Below are 21,028 nucleotides of genomic sequence, written 5' to 3'. Positions count from 1 at the left end.
AGTAAGAATATTACATTAGGTTTTTGAAATAGAACTTTTTAATAGCAGGAAAATGCAGTGTAGATACCTCAGAATATGCATTTTGTTGGCTTTCAATACCAGAAATAGTGCTTGGCGGCGGGGCTTCGCCCCGCGATGGGGAGCTCCTAGCGCTCCCCTAGACCCCTTGCTATTAATGGCGGGGAGTCTGCAATTTTATGAAAACAGCTTGATGGCAAATGCGCCGAACGACGAGGGAGGGTCTTAGTCAGTAAGAATAACACATTAGGTTTTTGAAATAGAACTTTTTAATAGCAGGAAAATGCACTGTAGATACCTCAGAATATGCATTTTGTTGGTTTTCAATATCAGAAATAGTGCTTGGCGGCGAGGCTTCGCCCCGCGCTGGGGGAGCTCCTAGCGCTCCCCTAGACCCCTTGCTATTAATGGCGGGGAGTCTGCAATTTTATGAAAACAGCTTGATGGCAAATGCGCCGAACGACGAGGGAGGGTCTTAGTCAGTAAGAATAACACATTAGGTTTTTGAAATAGAACTTTTTAATAGCAGGAAAATGCACTGTAGATACCTCAGAATATGCATTTTGTTGGTTTTCAATATCAGAAATAGTGCTTGGCGGCGAGGCTTCGCCCCGCGCTGGGGGAGCTCCTAGCGCTCCCCCAGACCCCTTTGCTAGTAATGTCGGAGAATCTACAATTTTTCCACTAACTCATGGAAGAACCTATTCTAGGGCACAATAAACGTCTTCCGAAAGAATGAAGGGTCAGAATGTAATAAAGATTTTGTACGCACACACACACACACACACATAAATAGATATAATTTTTTTTTCGTCGGGGGGGAGGGGGGAAATGCACTCCCCCCAACCTCCTACCCCCCGAAAAAAATCCTGGCTACGCCCATGCCCCTACCACATTTTAAGACAAGACTTCTTACCTTGAACTGAACATGTATGTACTATGATACTATCTCTATGACTATATGCACCTACCACCTAGCTGACAGGCCAGTTATTTTCAATAGGCTACCTACTTAGCGAACTGAATGTAATGACATTTTAAACGGTACTTGCTATACAGTAGGCTCTAATAGTTCATATACACTTTAACATGAGACTAATGACAGGGAACATAAATTTGAATTTTTGACCATTAAAAACTTTATTATTTATAGCAGTCTTAATTTCCAATAAAAGTAGTCTGGCTTTTAAATAAGTCGCAATCTATAGTTTAAACGGGCATTTGCACGTAACAAAGCTCAATAGCCTGATCAATAGTAGTGTGTCGTTTGTTTGCTTATGGAAATGTATTGATTTATTTCTATAGTCTATAGTTATACCATTGAACAAGAATAGAGGTCGGTGCTAATGGAGTTTGGCTCATGGAATTGATGAAATGTAGGCCTTAACTAGGATAACTGAATAATTAATCTGTTATCTAGCCATAATTATAGTAGGTTCAAAATCTAGATTGAGATCTAATTAACAGTCAACTTGATTGACGAATGATGAAGGTAAATCAATAATCTCCTTTGGCCTGGTGGTGACTCAACCAAAACCATTCTTTGTTGCGGACTAACCCATATAAATTTCTAGCCAGCTAAGATACTGTGTGATGGAAGGGGGATAACACTTGGTCGCGATTAAACGAAAATTAAACTTGTTGTCCAGATAAAGTGATCAAGAGACATCTCTAGGAGTCTAGATCTAGATAGAATCTAAATAGGTCTAGGCAAGTATTTAGATATAGAATCTAGACTATGTTCATCCGTTAAAAAATATATACTAAAAGTATAGATATAGACGATAGAGTAGTACTGTAGTAGACGTAGTCTAGAGTATAGAGTATAGAACTAGTAGAGTATAGTGAACTAGATGTATACTAGACTCTAGACTTGTCTAGAGGCTAGACTCTAGCTAGAATACTCTAGATCTATAGACTATAGATCTAGAATCTAGATCTACATCTAGTAGTGACTTATAGTCTATAGTGACTATAGTTCTATAGTCTAGACTAGTCTAGTATTAAAATTAAGTATAGACCCACTTCACTATGCTATGAGATACTGTTACTATTAGTATATATATATTACTAGATTCTATTAACTATCTAAAATCTAAAGATATCTGTTTCTAGTCTCTAGTGACTATAGTTATAGAGTATCAGATTCTGATAGATAAGATTAAGATAGATCTAATCTAGATTCTAGATCTAAAAAATCTAATAGTAGATAGTAGATGACTAGATCTAAATACTATCTTATAATCTTACTATTCTTAGTATCTACTAATCTAGATCTAGATTAGATTCTGCTAATCCTAGTAATAAATAGTAAGTATAGTCCATGACTCTATATCACAAAAATTTAATATGTAATAGTAATACTATTAATACTATTAGATTTAATTAGATCTATTTATTAAATATATATTATATATAATTTATATTTATCTTCTTGTTTAGATCAATTTCAATCCCTCTATGATTAGTATGATAGCCATATGAATGATATGATTATGAGTCTATCATCTTTGTAATCTAGATCTATAGATCTACTACTACTAGAATAGATCTAGTCTAGATACTACTAATCTACTAAAGTCTAAAACTAGTATAAAGATCTAATTACTAATGAATTAATCTAGATCTAGAATCTAGACTATTTAAGTCTAATCTAGTTAGATCTATCATTCTAGACTAAGACCCTAGATCAGTGGTTTTCAACCTTTTTTTGCCTATCACCCCCTTTACATATTTTTTCTTTTTAAAAATCATCTATTTATTAATTTGTATGCTGACAATAACACTTATCCCCTTGGGAGACAACCCAGGCGCAAGCCAAAGGTGATCTTCTTTGGTAAGCTTAGGGTAGGACGGAGTTATAGAGATGCCCCCCGTAAGATCCATTCAGGCGCCATTTCGCCCTCACTGGCATAAAGGAAAGTACCTGGCAGCATTCTCTGGCAGCAGATGGCCTCTAAGAGAGACAGTTGAAGAGCTCTTACAAAAGCTGCAGGACAAACATTTGAGACTCAAAGAAAAGCCATTATATAAATTGAAGACAGGCGCAAAAGACAGAAGGAAAACTTAAATAGACCGCCCGCAGACAACGGCTTTGTCAGCACATAATTCGGTTGCAACTGGATTTTGCCTAGTTATGTGAAACACTGCACTCAGCCGTAATCTTTGGAATTGAAGGCAAAAACAGCTAATATTATCGTTATGCAAAACTTATGTCAAATAATTTAGAGTGATTACACAAAAAAATTAATCTCATTGTCATGACTTTCTTTCAAATCCTAAGAATAGTCCCCTTTTAAATTTTTGAATATTAGGGCCTACTGTTTTTAGGTTTAATTGTAAATTTAGTTTTTTTTTTTTTTTTTAATATTAACATTATTATTGCTGAATTCACTACAAAAAGAAATTAAGCTAATGGGAACCTTGTGCCTCCTGCAGTCTGACAATATTAGAAATCTGACAATATTAGAAATTTCAAGCTTTAAATTAGCCAAAGCAAGGCGAATGTCTCCTCTAGTCGCTACATCAAGTCTATTTCTTTGCTTATTCATTAAGTTTGTTTCGCACTAAATCTAGGTTAACAATGTATGTTGATGGAAAAGCTAAAACATAATTCCATTTTCGATCACAGTTTTGGTATTTTACTGAAACATTTAAATGCAGCCACATTTCTGTTGTGCCTCCAGGGGAGTAACTAGCAATTTTCCATCGTTTGGTGGCAAGGGGGGTTTGACATCTTTGGGAGGGCCCTGCATTTTGTGTAATATTTAATTTAATCAATTAAAATAACACTCATTTAGGGCCCCCACCTCCCCCTTCCTAGCTACGCCACTGTGTGGCTCCTATGTTTACATTTTTTTTTACTGAAGACATAATTTTGTACATCTTTTTTTCCCTGCAACTCAATTTGAACATCAGAAACAGGTGTTTAACAATTGTCATTTATTATATATATATTTTTTTATTTTAGAAGCGAATCGTAATTTCTTCATAGAGCATTGTTATGTGAATTGCATAGATATCAGTGTCATTAAGCAGTAATTCATTTTGTCAACAAACAAATACGTGAGAATGTAAAGCTCTTTAAAATAGATTTAATATCTCGATTAAAGAAAAAATGATATAATCAATGAAAGTCAATTTCTTTCCTTGCAGTCGGAGGTTCGTTTCATTCAATTGGGTTAGATGCCTACTATGTAAAACATTTTTTTAGCCTGCTTTAAGTCATTGCCAACCATTGAATCTTCCTGTTTCTAAAAAAAAAAAAGAATCACAATTGTATTTAAGAGCTTAACAAAACGAGCAATAAGAAACCCCTTTCAAAATCCAGCGAACTTCATTTTACTACAAGAGTCAAAAATCTTTTTCATCATTTGTTTCACAAAGCTGTGGAAAGATGAAATTATTTTCAGCTTGGGTTTGTATTTTATTTACAATTTTATAATTAGATTCAAACAGAAATAAAATTGCGAGCTAAACTTTTCTTGTGTATCATAACTCATAAGGTGAATAGTGAATAGAGCTGTTCTCTATTCTGTATTACTTATAAAGTCATTGTAGTGTCCAACCACTGATGGTTACCCTATATGTCATCATAAGCTACATAACTAAGCATTTTGAAATAATATTTCATCACTAACAGAAAAAAAGTCTTTTGTGTAACATGTTTAAAAAAATTTTTTTAGTTTTAATCAATTTTCTAACAATATTATAAGACTTTAAAAAAAAGCTATGCATTTTTCTAAGAGGCCACTAAAACATATCCTGCTTTCCTTTTTTTGTTTTTAATATTGTTTAAATAGTACATTTTTGTAATTGTTCATGAATATTCTTAAATTATTTTTGGATATTGCTATATGTTCGTGAACCCTACTTGGTTTTATAACCTCATCTAAAAATGCTGTCATTCAAAGTAGAACATACTTTTTATCTAGCGGCAATTAATTAAAACTCTTTGCAATATATGACATACCAGTGAGTTTTTGTAACAACACTTTATTAATCTTTTTTGTTTAAAAAAAAAAAGGTTAAATTATTCTATTTGAATGTTCGCTTTAACGTTTTTTTCAATAGACATTTACATATCAATATATTAACATGTAGATAAAATAAACAATTATCTAAAAGGCTTATTACCTACTTTGTTTATCAAATCTCAAATGTTTATGCGCGCAAGATTTAAGGACACTAGATACCCTCCGATTACAGCAAAAGAGTAAGAATTTTAAAATAGAAAATGGGATTCCCGAACTCAATTTCTAACCATTTCTGTTCTTAAATTAGAAGCAAGCTTACTATAATTTGTCTATATTCAGTTTGTCAACATTAAATTTGAAGAATTTTAAAATTTGTTTTGTTTCAGTGCACTTTTAGTTTCTTCTTTCCCCCTTTATACCCAGCGCCACCATACCTCCCCCTTTGGCTCCCAGCGCCCCCGCTTCTCTAGATAGTAACCACTCTAGTTTATAAATCTAGTTACATCTAGACTAGTATTTGAGTTACACTAAGTCTAAGTTGACTTAATCGTCTTAGAAGTGTGACTAAGTAGCCTATATCTATAATCATAATGAATGATAATGGACATTGATGAGACATCATGTCAAGTATGAGTCTACAAAATAGAATATATATATATATCTATATTATAAAGTAGAATGTGAGGTGTATGTATGTATGTTACTTATAGACATCAAAACCGCTTGACCAATCTTGATAAAACTAGGCAGGAATGTTCCTTGGGTACTAACTTAGACCGTAGTGTATGTATTGTAGCCCTAAAACAAACTTAAGACCCTCAAAAAAAATAAAGTTGTCCGACTCTATTACAGCTATAGTATTTTATGGATCTAGGCCATGGTTAACAATGTTGACATGAGAAAAGATCGAAAGGATTTAGACCTAGATCTAATTTTAAGAAACTACACTTTATGCACGTAGTTTTTTACTTTGACACATGAAAATACAAAAGAAGATCCATTGATTTCATTATGTAATAAAATTAACCTTCAATTTTGTGTTTCAAAAGCATTTTTTACATAAATAAGTTCCTTATATCTGTGACTACAGATTTCCTAACGAACATTCTTTCATTAGACAATACCGTAATGAATCGTGTACTAAAAATTAATTCGTTTAATTGTTTACTTTATAATCCCATCCCTAAAACTCTAATTCAACTCTAAGATGATAAAACTTCTCTTCGCACAGATAGTTTTATACTTAACACTTGAACATACTAATTATAGTTTATTCATTTCATATTTTGATCAAATAAACATTCAAATTTGTTTTTCTAAAGCATTTTTAAGAGACTACATTTGTTTACGAAAGCTGCGAAGCCGAGTTGAGATAGGCCTAGATCTATATTCATTCATGAATCGCGTACTAAAAATTATTTCGTTTAATTGTTCACTTTATAATCCCATTCATTTAACAAAGCTATCGCTCTTTTCATTTTTAATAGATAAGAATGTATCGGTTTTGGGTAAACCCATTTTCGCAAAACTAATTTTATTTTCTTAGCGAAAGAGAAAAAACTTGAAAGGATCATTAGCTAACTTTAACATACATCTAAATCCAATCCACTAGATTAGTAAACACAAACTTAGAGCCGCAGGCCGCGGGTAATGTCAGACTAGTATATATATATATATAGATCTATTATCTTCTAGAGAAAAGGTATACATATAAATATTAAATATACAAGTTAAATAAATTAAGTAGATCTAGAGTTCTAGACATCTAGAATCAAAATGTTAGATCTAGATCTATTCTATATCATCTATGAATTCTATGTCTATGTTAGTTCAAATCTTTTTGATTTTGATCTTCTATCATAATATAAAATATATAATCTAAATTGACTATAGATGATATAGTAGATCTAGATTCTAGACTCTAATAATAGAGATCTAGAATAGATTAAATGCTACCCTTTAGCGCAGTGATGCCCAAAATACGGCCCGCGGGCCAGAAGCGGTTCCATCCGGCCCGCCGAGACGACAGCACAAAGTGTAGAAAATCCCCTCTTCAAAGGGTTGATAAAGTTATTTTTACATACGTTAGCGCCATAACTGTTTCTCTGATGGATTGGTACCATGATCTTTAACATTGTGTTTATGAAATGAGACTAGATGTATAATCTAACAGGAAAAGTGAATGGATCTTTACTTTTTTGTGGAACATGATAATAAGCCAATGTATTTGATTTGTGGCTGTTTAAAAACAAACAACAAACAAATATAGCAGCATTCTTAATTTGAGTCGCAAATAAAATATTGTTAAACAGCGCCTAGAGATCTAAGGATTGAATAGTTGCCAAAAAGAGATGATAAGAAAATGAGTCGGTGGTTAAGCTAGATATAATATTGCTCACATTGTAAGTAGAGAAATGAAGCCATTTTTTCCGAAGGGTAGAAAAGAAGATAAACTTTAAACATCTCTCTAGTTAATGTAAGGGCTAGATCCAGTGTTGGTAATAAAATGGTTTTAGTTCATGGCGTTTTTGTATCTTTTCGGTCATGTGGCCCGCGACACGAGAGTTGGAAATTAAAATGGCCCGCAGGTCGAATTAGGCAGGGCATCACTGCTTTAGCGTATAGACTACTCACGAAGTATGAGACCAAGGTGACAGAGAAATTCTAAAATCTAGATATAGAGTACAGTATCTAGATCAGTGATGGGCAAACTATGGTACACTGACCAGATCCAGCCCCCTGAAAGATTTGATCCTCCCGCAGCATGTTTTGAAGTTTTTATTAAAAATAATAAATTTCATTAATAATGTAAGAATTCAAATTTTCAATTCCTGATGAACCAGTGAAATATTAATTTCTATGATTCACTCAAAGTTGTTGTTCCATTGATAGAGTTTTATGAGTAGCTTTAACTAAATTGTGGTGTACGCTTTATGTCGCCCCTGAGCCCACTCAGCTTTTATAGTTGCCTGACATTTGTTGGATAAAAGTAAAGACTGTTGGTCGTTGTGCTGGTAATATGACACACTCGTTAACAGTTGGCCATAATACTTTTTACACATTAATGAGCGGTGACGAAAAAAACTGTAGGTTTATATTTTTAAAAACTATCGATGACTCAATAGGTCAAAATTTAATTTACATAACTGCCTAAAAAATTAGTAATTGTAAGTTCTGCTCCAGTACGACAGATGAAAAAACAAATATTAATGTTACAGCACAATAGATATTATAAAAAGCATCAATGAAACTTTGATATGGATGAGTTTTCATTCATGGGATCCTTATAGGGAGCAACAAAAGTGCCAAGTATTTCTATGAATTTTGAAACTACATATATGCATTGTTACAAATATAATTGATTTTTAATTAAAACTAACTACGAGCATGAAGATAGCTTGAGACGAATTGGTAGTGAATGGGAAAAGAGATTTCAAAACTTCAGTGCTATTGAAAAAGATTTAGATATTTTCAGTATAGTATGCTTTTTAATGTGGATTGAGAAGTAGTGAAACCAGACTAGCAACTTGAAATAATTGAGCTGCTATCTAATAAATAATCATCTCAAACATTTCTAAATGTTTTGATTACACATATACACAGGCTTGTCAAAAGTTTTTCAATAATTTATCATAAAATATTTAGGAGCAACTTAAAAATAGCTGTCAAAAATAGATTTTAATGGATGACCTACTCAGATAACTTTCAATACTAACTACTTCTGAAGCTGAACCAAATTAAGAACTATTATCAAAACACTCAAAGCTTCATACATCACTCTAGTTAAATTTTTATATAATTAAATGTGATTCTAAATTAATGTATTTATTAATAAAAAAAATTATTATGCCCCGACAAATTTTTCTTTTAACTTTTCGGCCCGCTCCTCTAATCGCTTGCCCATCAGTGATCTAGATCAGAGGTCTCTTTTTAACTCTTTGACGCGTGTGGTAGTTAGCCTCTAAACACTAGAATTGTAATTCCTTTTGTATGCACTCTTGTAAAAAAGCTCAGCACTTTAAGGGTTAAAGAACATAACATTAAACAGCTTTTTGAAACCAAACACATAAATAAATAAGGCGGCATTCTTGGTTTGAGATGTGATTACACCTAGAGTGGAGGATTGATGAGAATATGTGTACCAAAATATAAAATAAAAATTGTTTACTAATTGCTTTTTTTTCTATGATGTGGCACGCGACATGAGTGTCTGAATTTAAAATGGCCAGCCAGTGGAATAAGGTTGAGCATCTCTGGATGGTCTGGATTTCAACATTTGGTACAAAATGATTCATCAAAAGTCAATGCCAAAAGATTTACATGAAAAAACAAAAAAACTTCACTGCAATGATGAAATGCAACAAGGCTCGATTCATCTGAAAATATCTGATCTTTCCAAACGACACTTCAGCTTTTGCAGACAAAATTGGACGAAAATAAATATTTACATAATTCCAATATTATCTGCTTTCTATGAGGATACAATAATTTCTGTAAAAGAACATTTCTACATGCTTGCTGACAAAATTTTATACTTTTCAAATCTGCTGGATTTATCGTTTGCATTTGTTAGGAGTCTATTCACACTCAAAGTTGAAGATGTTACAAAGACATCACCGAAAAAGTTTATTCAATTCGTTAATGATTTTTTTTAATGTCAGTTACACAATTCTTGATCTTTTTCAGTCATATCCAGTTTTGTCTGTGTTGTGCCTTTTTCTTCCATTTCCAATAGCATATTTTTGCGAAACAAAGTTTTCTATCACGTTAGTTTTCAAGTCTAAATACAATAGTAGACTGTGAAGAAGATGACATTTGTTGTGATTTTACTCTGGAGTGTCATCCCGCTGATTCTTGTTTCCAACCATGCCTACCATCCTGATTTTACTCTGGAGTGTCATCCCGCTGATTCTTGTTTCCAACCATGCCTACCATCCTGCGGTAGGTTTTGGCTAGGATATATTTGAATCTTCATCCAAATCATGTCAAATAAACAAATGTATCATCATCTTTTTCAAGAGTTATTTTTGTTCAATAGATTCCTGTAGAAATTTCAGTGTTTTTTTAAAGGCCCATGTATTTGATGAGCATTTTGATATATATATATATATATATATATGGCTCCTTTTGTCTCGAAAGGCAATGGATGCGCCCAAATGAGTCACTGGTTTTGGCTTAATCTTGAGACGGGGCAGAATCTGGTGTGGCTAATCAAGCCAATTCTAGAACGGCAGACTTTGCCACAATTCATACATGTGTATGCCTCTGATTCAGGGCTAGCGGACAGGGCAGCTTTCTTTTTTTCCCTCTTGATTAAGGCCGCTTCAATTCTTTTGTTCTCAGCAAGGGTTGTCCCAGCACGCACAGTCCCCAGTCTGTCTCCATGCACTCTGGTCTTTGGCTATGTTTTCCCACATACTTTTGCTGATGCCTGTGGCTCTCATGTCTTGCTTGCAGACATCTCTATATGTTAGTCTTGGGCGGCACTAGACATTTTGACTATTAGCCACAAGGGCATATTCAATTCTTATTGCCTTTTTTTTTTTTTGGGGGGGGGGGGGGGGGCGGATGATTATATTACATTCTATTCAAAGACAAAATAAATGGAAGTTTGAGATAAAAATGTCTGAAATAAGGTTTGTTTTGTTTGGTACCTCAAACAAGGGAAAGAAATTGTAGGCCTACTTGACTGATGTAGTGGTATAAGTTGAGTTAGTTCCATTTATACTTTGTAGAGGAGGTGCGGTGGCTGAGTGGTAAAGCACTTGGCTTCTCAACCGAGTGCCCCGGGTTCAAATCCTGGTGAAACCTGTGATTTTTAATTTCGGGATCTTTGGGCGCCTCTGAGTCCACCCAGCTCTTATTGGTACCTGACATTAGTTGGGGAAAAGTAAAGGCTGGCCACATGACGCCACAGAAACATATGTCCTTTACATCATCTGCCCTATGGACCACAAGGTCTGAAAGGGGAACTTTACTTTTTTTTTTATACTTTGTAGAGAGAAGTTTGAATGTAACAATACATAACTATATATATATATAAATGCATTTAAAAAAACAATCACGGTAATATTGACTGATACCCCTTTCTTTCTCCTTCCACCCGTTTCCCAACTGGTCGAGACAGTGATAGGATCATAGCGTAGTGAGAAAGCTAAAAGCATGAAATAGCGCTGAACAAAAACATTTGGTAAAAATATTTCTAATCGAACAGATTTAGTGTTGTTGGTCTAGATCTACTACTACAAATTTTATTACATAACTGATCCAAACTAATTGATACAATTACACTTAATAGAAGCTTTGTTTAAAAAAATATTTTCTTTTTATTTTGTATTTTCTTGTTTCATACTGTAGACTATGAAAAAACTAACATCACACACCAGCAGTCTATTGTTTATTTTGGTCAGAACTTCCCTCTTTTTTTTTTTTTTCTTTTTGCATTTCCAATAAAACATTTGATCTCCCCTCTAACTAACTTTTTTACAAAACTTGAAAACTTTATCAACTCACTCTTTTCTTGGGATAGTCATATACAAAGTTGCTATTAAGGCACCTGAGTCAAGAACTCATTAATTTCTGCACTCGGTCTGATGGGCTGTCAATTATGAAAGCAAGTAATGCCAAACTATGTGGTCATTTTTTGCTTATGATTTTCAAATTTCATAGAGATACATTTTGAAGTGATCTGAATACCACCTAATCTTTGGACAGAATGTGTCTTATCAGCACCATTTTGTTTAGTATTCATTGGTTAAAGGTGTACATAAGTTAATTGTGTTTAAAATTGTGCTGAAGGTTAAATCAATGATTGAAGAAAGTTTTTTTTTTTTTTTTATTTCAGGAATTTTAGTTTATTTCTGAGTACATACAGGTTTTATGGGTATTTTTTTTTTTGTGAAGGGTAAAAAAAATGGCTGCTGCATCAAACAGCTTTTTTGTTATTCACTATTACTTGATGAGGTGTTAGTTCTTTGAAATTTAAGTATTTTGTAAGTTTTGTTGAATGCTATTCATGTCTGATCAAAAGAAAGAGTAGATTTCTCCTGGCTAGTTTGAATGGACCATATTTGGCTAAGATTTTAAATATTTTTTGGTGTAACCAAGATTGAGCCAACACATTCAAAATAATGACATTTTATCATTTCAGCTGATGTCTTGATTTATCTGTGATCAAGTTTGAAGAGGGTTTAGTTGTCCAACTCTACATCAATGTCTTCATTCCTCTTGAGTCTCACTTTGCTTTCAACACCAATACAATACAATATAAGAGTTAATCGTGCATTGCCTTAGCAAGAGTGTCCACTTTGAGCTTCTTCTAAAAGTTGTTGCTAGAAGCAGGCTGCAGTAGACTTATTGAAACCTAGCATCACTAGGTGAAGGTCACTGCAAGAAATGCATGAAAAGAAAAGAAGACTGGTTGTGAGGGATAACTCTTGTGGTAAGTTTCTACAGCATTCATTCAGTCATCACATACTATTGATACTATTTCTTACTCTTGCTTGGAGGCTTGTTGCTTTTGATTGATGCCTACATCTTGAAAATGATTTATTATCTACTTCTAAAAATCAAAATTTTTATGTGTAGAGAAATTTTTCATTGAAGACAAAATACCTATTCATTAACTTGATATACAGTGCTTTTTTTGTGACAATACGCACCTGTACAGTTTCTTCATTTATTAGTAGTTAAATGTTAGGCTACCCATCACTGAGTACTGGCACCTATTTATTTACAACAAAAAAAGCAATATATATATATATATCTATTAGGTAATGCTAATCTATCTCTATATCAAACAAAATGCACAATAGACATCAAGGGATAACTTTATAAAAAAAAATAATTTTTTAGCAACTTTATTATGACCAGAGATTTGGATCTAAATAGCTAGATCTAGTAAAACACACACTCACACACAAACTGAGAGAGACAGAAGTGGAGAGGCTATAGATCTATAGATAGATGAATAAAAAAACAACTTGGGTATCAAGTAACCGAACTAGGTATTCTTGCTTTTAAGCCAGTTATGAGCATATGTCTAGTGTTATGTTTTAAAGCAGTGATGCCCAACCTTATTCGGTCTGCGGGCCATTTTAATTTTCGGCATTCGTGTCGCGGGCCATAACACCAAAAAGAAAAAAAAATATACAATAAGCTATTTTTAATAGTTTTATTTGTGGACCTACTTACATAAATTAATGTGATGCATGAAGTTTATCCAAAACCATCTTCTAAATATTTATGCCTGCATAGATAAAACACAAAGTCGGAGCACTGAATCTAGATGTTCATCCGTGAGTCGATTACGTAACTTGGTTTTCGCCCGTTTCATCATTGAAAAAGTTTGTTCACACAGATAAGTGCTTGAAAACATTGTGATCATCCTTAGTGCTTGTTTTCGAAGATTTGGTAACACTTCAGCAGGTAACATGGAGTAGAAGTCAATGGTCTGCATCACTTGAAATTTGTCGAGCAGGGATGTCTGGCTTTGTAAATCAATCAGTTCCAGTTGTAGATCTATCGGAGCACTTGACACATCGGCAGCAAACGGATTTTCAAAAAGACGGATTTCATTTTTTAAATTCTGAAAATCCACAAATTTTTCACTGAAATTATCCATCAAGAGCCTCAGAAGTTGGATTATTCTTTCTTTAGGGAAAGACATATTTAGCTGCTTATCATTTTGTAGAGTGGTACAGGTTGGAAAGTGGACAAGATTCATCTTTTCTGCCTGTTGAATGAAGAGTTGCAATTTTGTTTGGAAAGCACATATGTCTGCATACACATGCGAAATCAATTTGTCTTTCCCTTGTAGTTTGGTGTTAAGTTCATTTAGATGTGATGTGATATCGCATAAAGTAGCCAAATTCCACAACCATGAGGGGTCGTTCAGTTGTGGCACTTGTTTTGATTTATGGTTCATAAATATTTAAATTTTGTGTCTCAAATAAAAAAAAACGTTTTAACACCTTTCCTCGGCTTAACCAGCCCCTCACTTCACTGTGAAATAGAACGTCTTCATGTTCGGACTCTATTTCTGTCAGAAAATCTTTGAAAGTTCTGTGATTCAACGCTTTTGTGATTTGATGAAATTTACAGTGTTGAGCACAATCATCATCACATGGTCCAGATTCAAAACCTTTCCACAGAGATTTTGTTGGTGAATGATGCAGTGAAGCCGCAGGGGTTCAGTTCCATTTGACTCAACAACTTTTTTAATAACTCTTGCTGCCATTCCGCTGTGACATCCAACCATATTTCTAGCGCCATCAGTAGTCACTCCAACTAATTTATTCCAAGGAAGAGCAAGGTCATCTATGATGGTTGATACTTCTTTGAACAGGTCTTCTCCAGTTGTTGTCCCATGCATGCTCCTCATAGCTGCTAACTCCTCTGTTATATCAAAGTTGCTGTTTGTACCGCGAATAAATACCAAGAGTTGCGCAGTATCAGTTATGTCAGTGGACTCGTCAGCAGCAATAGAAAACATTTCGAATTGTGCTGCTCTGTCTTTTAATTGTAAATGAAGATTTACCCCCATATCTTCCACTCGCCTTGTAATTGTCATGCGAGAAATGCTGACAGCTTCTACTGCATTCTTCTTTTCAGGACACATTCCATCACTGCTTGCAAGCACTTTTTTACACATTCGCCATCGGAAAAAGGCTACATTGCTCTACTTAAGATGTGAGCAACTCTATAGCTTGCCCTTATCGCCGACTCATTTTCTTGTCTCTTTTTATGAAATATTCTTGTCAATCCCCCAATCTCTAGTCGTAACATGGCAATCTTGTCTTCGCGGCTCAAACCAAGAATGCCACCATATGTGTTTATGTGTTTGGCTTCATAATGCCTTTTAATGTTATGTTCTTTAAAAACAGCCACACTTTCTTTACAAATCAAACATGTTGGCTTACTATCATATTCCACAAAAAAGTAAAGATCTGTCCACTTTTCTTGAAAGTTTTCGTTTCTTAGGCTCTCCCATTTCATTAAATCACAAACGTTAAACAATACGGCACCAATCGCTTTGATATCAAAAGAACACGACCCAAAACGAGGCATCAATGATGCTCTGTGTTCACACACAAGGTGTCAAGGACACGGCTAGTTCAAGACAGTAGCAGAATTTTCCAAGAATTAAAAATAGCTGTCTAGTTTTATCGTCATTGAAACAAACAACACTTGTGTTCTTACAATACAAAAAATATTTATTATGAAACCAAACCTAAAGATGAAATTCGTCACAGAATGAGTGAGAATCCTAATTGAAAGGGAATAATTTTTCGACATTCTAATTTTTTAATTTAAAAAAAAAAAGTTTTAAAATTTGTTTTGTTAACATTTTTTGTTTTATTTATTTATTTTTTTTACATTTTGTTCCAATGCGTTGGCGGGCCGGATAGAAGCACGTCGCGGGCCGGATCTGGCCCGCGGGCCGTAGTTTGGGCATCGCTGTTTTAAAGATAACTACAATTATTTTAAACTGCTATGAAACTACTCTGAACTGGAAATAGTACCCACCTGCAAATCCTTCTTGTCTACAAAGTATGCAGGTTACATTGAATTGTTGATAAACACAATTAGTCAAGAAAGTAGAATCTGTTTTATTGGTTTGTCAGTTACATCAGGTTACATTGAATTGTTGATAAACACAATTAGTCAAGAAAGTAGAATCTGTTTTATTGGTTTGTCAGTTACATCAGGTTACATTGAATTGTTGATAAACACAATTAGTCAAGAAAGTAGAATCTGTTTTATTGGTTTGTCAGTTACATCAGGTTACATTGAATTGTTGATAAACACAATTAGTCAAGAAAGTGGAATCTGTTTTATTAGTTTGTCAGTTACATCGTGAATGATCTCCCCTCCTCTTGGTTGACTGTTGGTTTCAACTGAAAGGTCGTCGTCTTGTGCTTTCACCAGGTTTACTTTGAGTACTGGGCCTTCCTTCTTGTTTGTACACACTGACCACTGCGCAGTCTGCCGGCCACTTCTCTCTTGGTTTGTTCTGAGTGATGGAGATGTATAATGAAGGCATGGTTCTAAGTTTCTACTAAATCACAGAAATAACTTTAAGGCCACAAACTCTGGAGGAAGTGTGGTGCATGGAGTTAAGACTTTGATTTGGTTTCCCCTGACAATTCAGTTGATCTTGTTTGTGGTGACTCTTCAACGTGCTTTCATGGGACTAATTGTTGTCAGTTAGACATCAGCAGCAAGCTTAGAAAATGTTTGTGTTGCAATTGGTATGGACATTATTTCTTATTTAACAAAATGTTCTGTAGACTTGATATGGCAATGAGTGTCTGCCACAGCTATGGCTGGATTACAAGATAATCGACTTCCAATGAACAGTAGGTTCCTATTTAATTGACATAGTTTCAATGTTAGTCTCATCTGTTCAATGTCTAGTTAGCGTACATTATTTCAGATGGTGTCTTGCTAGAAAGCAAATCTGGGCAAAGTTTCTCGTTGTCGTGACAAAGTGAAGCATTAACTCTTTCTCTCCTATTTGTCGATGCCAACGTTGAATTGACTCCTTTTAACCAAATTGATTTTTGGATTTATAAACTTTGTGTTGTGTAAAAAGAACATGCTACCTCCTATAATTCGATACCAAATAAAACACTTTCTGATAACAAACCAAAAAGTTATAAAAGTTTAATCAGAACAGGATAGTGACATACAAATGAGCAAAATGAATATTACTATCGGAACGAGGAAAATAATTACGGAGAGAAAGAGTTAAGACAGAAGCACAGTTTCAACAGCCTCTAGTGTACAGTGCTTCTCTTTGCAATACAAATAATTTCAGGAACTTAAAGGGAGAAAACATGTTCGCTTAGTGTCCACATACACCTTGGCGTCCCCAGGTTAAGGAAGCAAACAAAAATAAAACAAAATACCCAACTACATGTATTTAAACACAGACATATGCACAAATGTTTTGTAGCGCCCTGCTACTCCCAATCTTTTCGTCTAGCAAACGTGTCATCATGTCCTGTACCGCGCTCCATGAAGGGCTCTACAAGAACCATGGTTTGTCTTGTGAAAGTGAACCTTTTTTAAACAAATAAAATGTAAAGTCTCTCTATCTAGATCTAGTCAACTAGTGTATCACGGCAGTAGGGTTTGGTTGACATCAAATAGTTTACCTTCTGAAGACGCTCTTACACACACACACACTTTTTGTCCACTGAATGTGGTTTGAAGCTATACCAGCTGGAGTGCTCACTTTTGTTGTAGACCTCTAGAGTTCATAGAATATACTCATACTAATGAATCGTTTTATGACAAATGGGATTGAATAGGGTGTTCTTGTTAATCAGCAACCTCCATCTTCTCTACATGTGTCCAGGACTGCTGTAAAGATATTTCATGTCTGCAATGTCCAGGACTGTTGTAAAGATATTTCACGTGTGCAATGTCCCGAAGATACTTCAACTTCATCTTTAGACTGTTGAAAACATTTCTCTCCAGTTCATTGAAAGTTTCTCTACCAAATCTATAGTACTAGCTAAGTAGCAAGTCCGGGCATTCTAGAGGGAATTCTCATACTTCAGCTAATCATGTTCATTTAACATTTCGATTTCTTAAAGCCGGTCTATAGAAAGAAAAAACGATATTGATAAATGTGGGAGCGAAATAATGGAACCTAAAGAAAAGAGGAAGATGGGGGGGGGGGGAGATTTTGAACAAAATAAACCAATGAGGCTATGATGATCTTTGTTGCCAACTAAATACACACATTACTGAATGCTAAAGGGCTTAGAAATTCTATTAGGCGGTGCTAGAAAGACTTAGTAAGATAAGATGATCTTGGTCCACCATTAGAAATTCTGAGAACCACTGACTTTGTTATAAAATCTAGGTACACCATTAGAAATTCTGAGAACCACTGACTTTGTTATAAAAGCTAGGTACAACTTTAGAAATTCTGAGAACCACTGACTTTGTTATAAAATCTAGGTACGCCTTTAGAAATTTTGAGAACCACTGACTTTGTTATAAAATCTAGGTACGCCTTTAGAAATTTTGAGAACCACTGACTTTGTTTTAAAATCTAGGTACACCATTAGAAATTCTGAGAACCACTGACTTTGTTATAAAATCTAGGTACACCATTAGAAATTCTGAGAACCACTGACTTTGTAAGAAGACGTATGGGTACATGTATCGGGGACCCGGTTAGGGAGATAGAGAGATAGTTAGGGAGATAGTTAGAGAGATAGTTAGTGAGGTAGTTAGGGAGATAGTTAGGGAGGTAGTTAGGGAGGTAGTTAGGGAGATAGTTATTTAGGTGAAGAGAGAAAAGAATTAACAAAAGTTTTAACCCTCAATCATGAACATATTAGTCACACAATATATCAAGCAATACTACACAGTATAATTCACATTCAATATAACTTCACAAAAGTAGACTCAACATGAAGCTTTAAACTTTTCAACTAAACTGACTAATTTGTGGAGCCTGAAACAAACTTCTGTTTCAATGTTTTCAAACCAAAAGTTATCGTAGCGGGCAGAACAAAAACTTGTATCTTCTAATGAACTCTTGTTACATGTTTACTCATCTGTACAGAATCTTCCAGAAACCAATGTGTATGTAAACTCCCTGTTAGCACTTCTCATGGGACCTTGACGCAGTACACCAGGTGACACTCACACCTAAAACTGATGAACTCTGATGCAGGATACGTGATTGAATTGCACGCTCATCACATCCAAACCTTTCAGTAGTCACGTGTCGGTTTTAGCTTTCACCATATCATTTCCTACCATTGCAGAGGCGAGTCAAGGGAGGCAATAAGAATACAAAGTAAACGCTTCTCAAAACAACGCTTGTATTCATACGCACTCAAAAGTAGAAAAACAAAAGTGTTGGGTATGTTTAGTTGATTTCAAACAAAAAGTGTTGGGTATGTTTAGTTGATTTCAAATGAAATTCAAACCGGCATATTGGTCTGTATCTCGTTATAATGTACACTTGTGGTTGAGTATGTCACAATATTTTTTGTAGAAATAAAATACCTTCTGAAAAGTGTGATTAAGACTATCGGTATACTAATTTACAAATTCATTACAAAGTCTTTTTATAATTGATTAATGTACACTTTTTGATACAATCCAAGCAATAATATACAGTCTTTGCATTAACATTAATTTTTTTTTCTAGAGCTATCTTTCAATTCTTATCATCTAATTCTCACTATGCATATTTTCTTAACTAAGTCCCCTTTAGCTAAGTCCAGTCCTATTTAGCTAAGAAATTTTAATTCTCTATACAAAGCATATCTCCCTAAGCTTACCGTGTTTATTTAACTAGATCTAGTATCAGTACAAACTTTGCCTGAACTAGTTGTGTTAGTCATTCTTTAAAACGACTTGGGAAAGTATGAAAGAAAGTATAATATGATGATAGTGGAGTGGCATACCATGGGATGTGATGATAGTGGAGTGGTATAACATGGGATGTGATGATAGTGGAGTGGTATACCATGGGGTGTGATGATAGTGGAGTGGTATAACATGGGATGTGATGATAGTGGAGTGGTATACCATGGGATGTGATGATAGTGGAGTGGTATACCATGGGATGGGATGATAGTGGAGTGGCATACCATGGGATGGGATGATAGTGGAGTGGTATACCATAGGATGTGATGATAGTGGAGTGGGATAACATGGGATGTGATGATATTGGAGTGGTATACCATGGGATGTGATGATAGTGGAGTGGTATAACATGGGATGTGATGATAATGGAGTGGTATACCATGGGATGTGATGATAGTGGAGTGGTATACCCTGGGATGTGATGATAGTTGAGTGGTATAACATGGGATGTGATGATATTGGAGTGGTATAACATGGGATGTGATGATAGTGGAGTGGTATACCATGGGATGTGATGATAGTGGAGTGGTATAATATGGGATGTGATGATAGTGGAGTGGTATAATATGGGATGTGATGATAGTGGAGTGGTATAACATGGGATGTGATGATAGTGGAGTGGTATAACATGGGATGTGATGATAGTGGAGTGGTATAACATGGGATGTGATGATAAGGGAGTGGTATACCATGGGATGTGATGATAGTGGAGTGGTATAACATGGGATGTGATGATATTGGAGTGGTATACCATGGGATGTGATATTATTCTAGTTGTACAGCATGGAATAGTGAAGGTCATCATTTGTGGGCTTAAGAGACTCAAATCAGTTCTTTAAAAAAAAACTTGATAAAAAGCTAGTGGTCTTGTCAAGAACAATGGGCTTCAGAGACCTGTCTCATCTACTGTGCCTTAACATCACATTGATAGTATGTCATTACATCACATCGACTGTGTGTCATTACATCACATCGACTGTGTGTCATTACATCACATCGACTGTGTGTCTTTACATCACATCGACTGTGTGTCATTACATCACATCGACTGTGTGTCATTACATCACATCGACTGTGTGTCATTACATCACATCGACTGTGTGTCATTACATCACATCGACTGTGTGTCTTTACATCATATCGACTGTGTGTCTTTACATCACATCGACTGTGTGTCATTACATCACATCGACTGTGTGTCTTTACATCACATCGACTGTGTGTCTTTACATCACATCTACCGTGAGGCTTTACAACATACCTATGTGGCTTCCCATCATGAACTGATTTATCTCTAACCAACGTGACTCAGCTTTGTTACATTCCTAGTCAGACTTCCGAATTGATCGATAGTTCTATTCTCTCTCTCTCTCTCTCTCTTTCTCTCATAGGATGTGTTAACAGATAGCTGTGTATAACTGTTTCTCTACTTGACGTTAGTGACGAGACATCGTGTGGAATGTTTCACTCAAACAGCAAGTGTGTGTCAATTGGTTTGAATGCTAGAATTAGATTCAGATTTATAGCTACCGACACTTATTTGGTCACTAGACCCCAGAGCTATTAATAAGGGGCTTGTCTTCGAGTCTGAAGATTAGGGAAATGTAAGAATACACTGTACCTTTAAGTCT

The 21,028-nt window shown here is 34.9% G+C and overlaps 2 protein-coding genes across 21 annotated transcripts in view; one reads left to right on the top strand and one right to left on the bottom strand.

The window, feature by feature from the left end:
* Window positions 1-21,028, bottom strand: part of LOC106061374 (uncharacterized) — a 195,208-nt gene that overhangs the window by 116,628 nt on the left and 57,552 nt on the right. The gene's annotated exons all lie outside the window — the stretch shown is intronic.
* Window positions 1-21,028, top strand: part of LOC106062223 (uncharacterized) — an 84,090-nt gene that overhangs the window by 43,542 nt on the left and 19,520 nt on the right. For 11 of the 15 annotated variants that reach the window (XR_008777625.1, XR_008777624.1, XR_008777627.1 and 8 more), the window contains one exon: window positions 12,145-12,435. Coding sequence is in view for 2 of the 15 variants with exons in the window: in XM_056027273.1 (XP_055883248.1) it covers window positions 12,390-12,435 (46 nt within the window). In the remaining 13 variants the exon portion in view is untranslated. Of the gene's footprint in view, window positions 1-899; window positions 1,511-12,144; window positions 12,436-15,522; window positions 16,355-16,392; window positions 21,002-21,028 lie in introns of those variants that run through there. The other 4 variants (XR_008777631.1, XR_008777630.1, XM_056027274.1 and 1 more) reach the window with 4 other exon arrangements.

The sequence above is a fragment of the Biomphalaria glabrata genome, chromosome 4 (genome assembly GCF_947242115.1).
Source record: "Biomphalaria glabrata chromosome 4, xgBioGlab47.1, whole genome shotgun sequence".
Taxonomy (NCBI): domain Eukaryota; kingdom Metazoa; phylum Mollusca; class Gastropoda; family Planorbidae; genus Biomphalaria; species Biomphalaria glabrata.
Note: the sequence above shows the minus strand (reverse complement) of the source record. Positions and strands in the feature narration are given on the sequence as shown.